At 38.4% G+C, this 1,624-nt stretch overlaps 1 protein-coding gene across 1 annotated transcript in view; it reads right to left on the bottom strand.

The window, feature by feature from the left end:
* LOC106014243 (hydroxylysine kinase) overlaps nt 1–1,624 on the bottom strand; it is a gene marked incomplete at its 5' end in the record, with an annotated part of 6,633 nt that overhangs the window by 1,804 nt on the left and 3,205 nt on the right. The window contains 1 exon segment of the mRNA XM_013091532.2: nt 60–232. Within this exon segment, the coding sequence (XP_012946986.1) occupies nt 60–232 (173 nt within the window).

The raw sequence follows: 1,624 nt of genomic DNA, 5'->3' as shown, positions 1-1,624 counted from the left end.
ATCATCATCATCATCATCATCATCATCATCATCATCATCATCATCATCATCATTATTACCTCTGTGGAGACAGCCATCATGGCGTACGCCGTGCAGATCACCAGCTCGTACAGGAGGTAGGAGGAAGCGCTGTGCTGAAAGTCCAGGAGTCCACACACACGGAAGGACTTCCCCTGGCCCACCGTCTCGCAAACCAGAATGTTTTCCACGTTGAGATCCCCATGGATATGACCTGAATAAATAGAGTAGTGGGTTAGGTTGTACTTTCGAACCTGCCCAAGATGAAAATCCATTATAGTCAATGAGAAATGTGGTTGTCTTAGACAAGCGGTCCTCTTGGACTGAGTCATTATATATATATGTATTAATATATGTGCGTATATAATATATAGATCTATGAAGAAAATGTTTGGGGAAAGTGAGAGTTGGTAATTTGCACTGCAGGTTTCACTGTAATTTTAATTGTAATATTTCACCCTATTTCCATTGTAAATATCATTGTAATATTTCAACCCCCCCCCCTTTTCCAAACCAATGACATCCTCCAACCACCCAGAATGTTTTTTTTTTAATGAAGAAGAGAGTATCTCAGATTTGAAATTCGTGCGCGCCGTGCACACAGAACAGGGGAAAAAACTGGGTAGATCCCACATTTGTATTTCGCGGAGAGAAATAATTTGCGTTGTTTCCCTTGAACATTTGGATAGGGTTCAAGCTTGTTTGTTGTCTTCAAAGTTCTTATAAAAATATTAATTTGTCGTATCCAAATACCACATCTATTCCAACACTACTTATTAAAAAAGAATTATACACAAAATCCCTACAAAATGAAGGTGGAGGGAGGAGAGAGAGAGAGAGAGAGAGAGAGAGAGAGAGAGAGAGAGAGAGAGAGAGAGAGAGAGAGAGAGAGAGAGAGAGACAGATTGACTTCCACTAGGTTTAGAAGGTACAGACAGTACTCTAGCATATCAGCCTTTGCGGCTCCATTATAATTAATCATGCTGTACTCAGGTAAGCAATTTTTGTTGAAAAGAATGAATGAAGGAGAGAGAGAGAGAGAGAGAGAGAGAGAGAGAGAGAGAGAGAGAGAGAGAGAGAGAGAGAGAATGGGAAAAGGAGGAGGGAGGGATGGAGGGGGGAGAGAAGGCCGGGTTTGTCCTGTGAACGGAATGACTAACCGGGAATGAAGAGAAAGACAGGAGAAAGTCAGCACAAGTTTGCTTTGTTGTGGTTTGGCTAAATGGATTGGATTTTTATATTGTAAGCCCTTCTTTCTTTCTTTCTTTCTTTCTTTTTTGCTTTCATTCTATAATTTTTTCATTCTTTCATCCATTCTTTCTTTCTTTTTTGCTTTCTTTCTTGTTTTCTTTTTTGCTTTCTTTCTATCATTATTTCATTCTCGAGATCTCTCGTCCATCCATTGTTTCTTTCTTTCTATCTATATATAACTCCAAAGGTCTAGTATTTAAATTCCTACATGTGGTTGAATGATGCATTTGATGTAAATATACATTTGTCAGCTTTACTTCTCGTTTCATATTGAATTTTAATGAGAGCAACATATATAATATACATATTTTTAATGTATACCTGCATGTGTTTTTATGGTCCTGTACAGTCAAAG

The sequence above is a fragment of the Aplysia californica genome, unplaced genomic scaffold (assembly GCF_000002075.1).
Source record: "Aplysia californica isolate F4 #8 unplaced genomic scaffold, AplCal3.0 scaffold00002, whole genome shotgun sequence".
Taxonomy (NCBI): Eukaryota; Metazoa; Mollusca; class Gastropoda; order Aplysiida; family Aplysiidae; genus Aplysia; species Aplysia californica.
The sequence above is the reverse complement of the archived record's forward strand: the minus strand, read 5'-3'. Positions and strand labels throughout refer to the sequence as shown.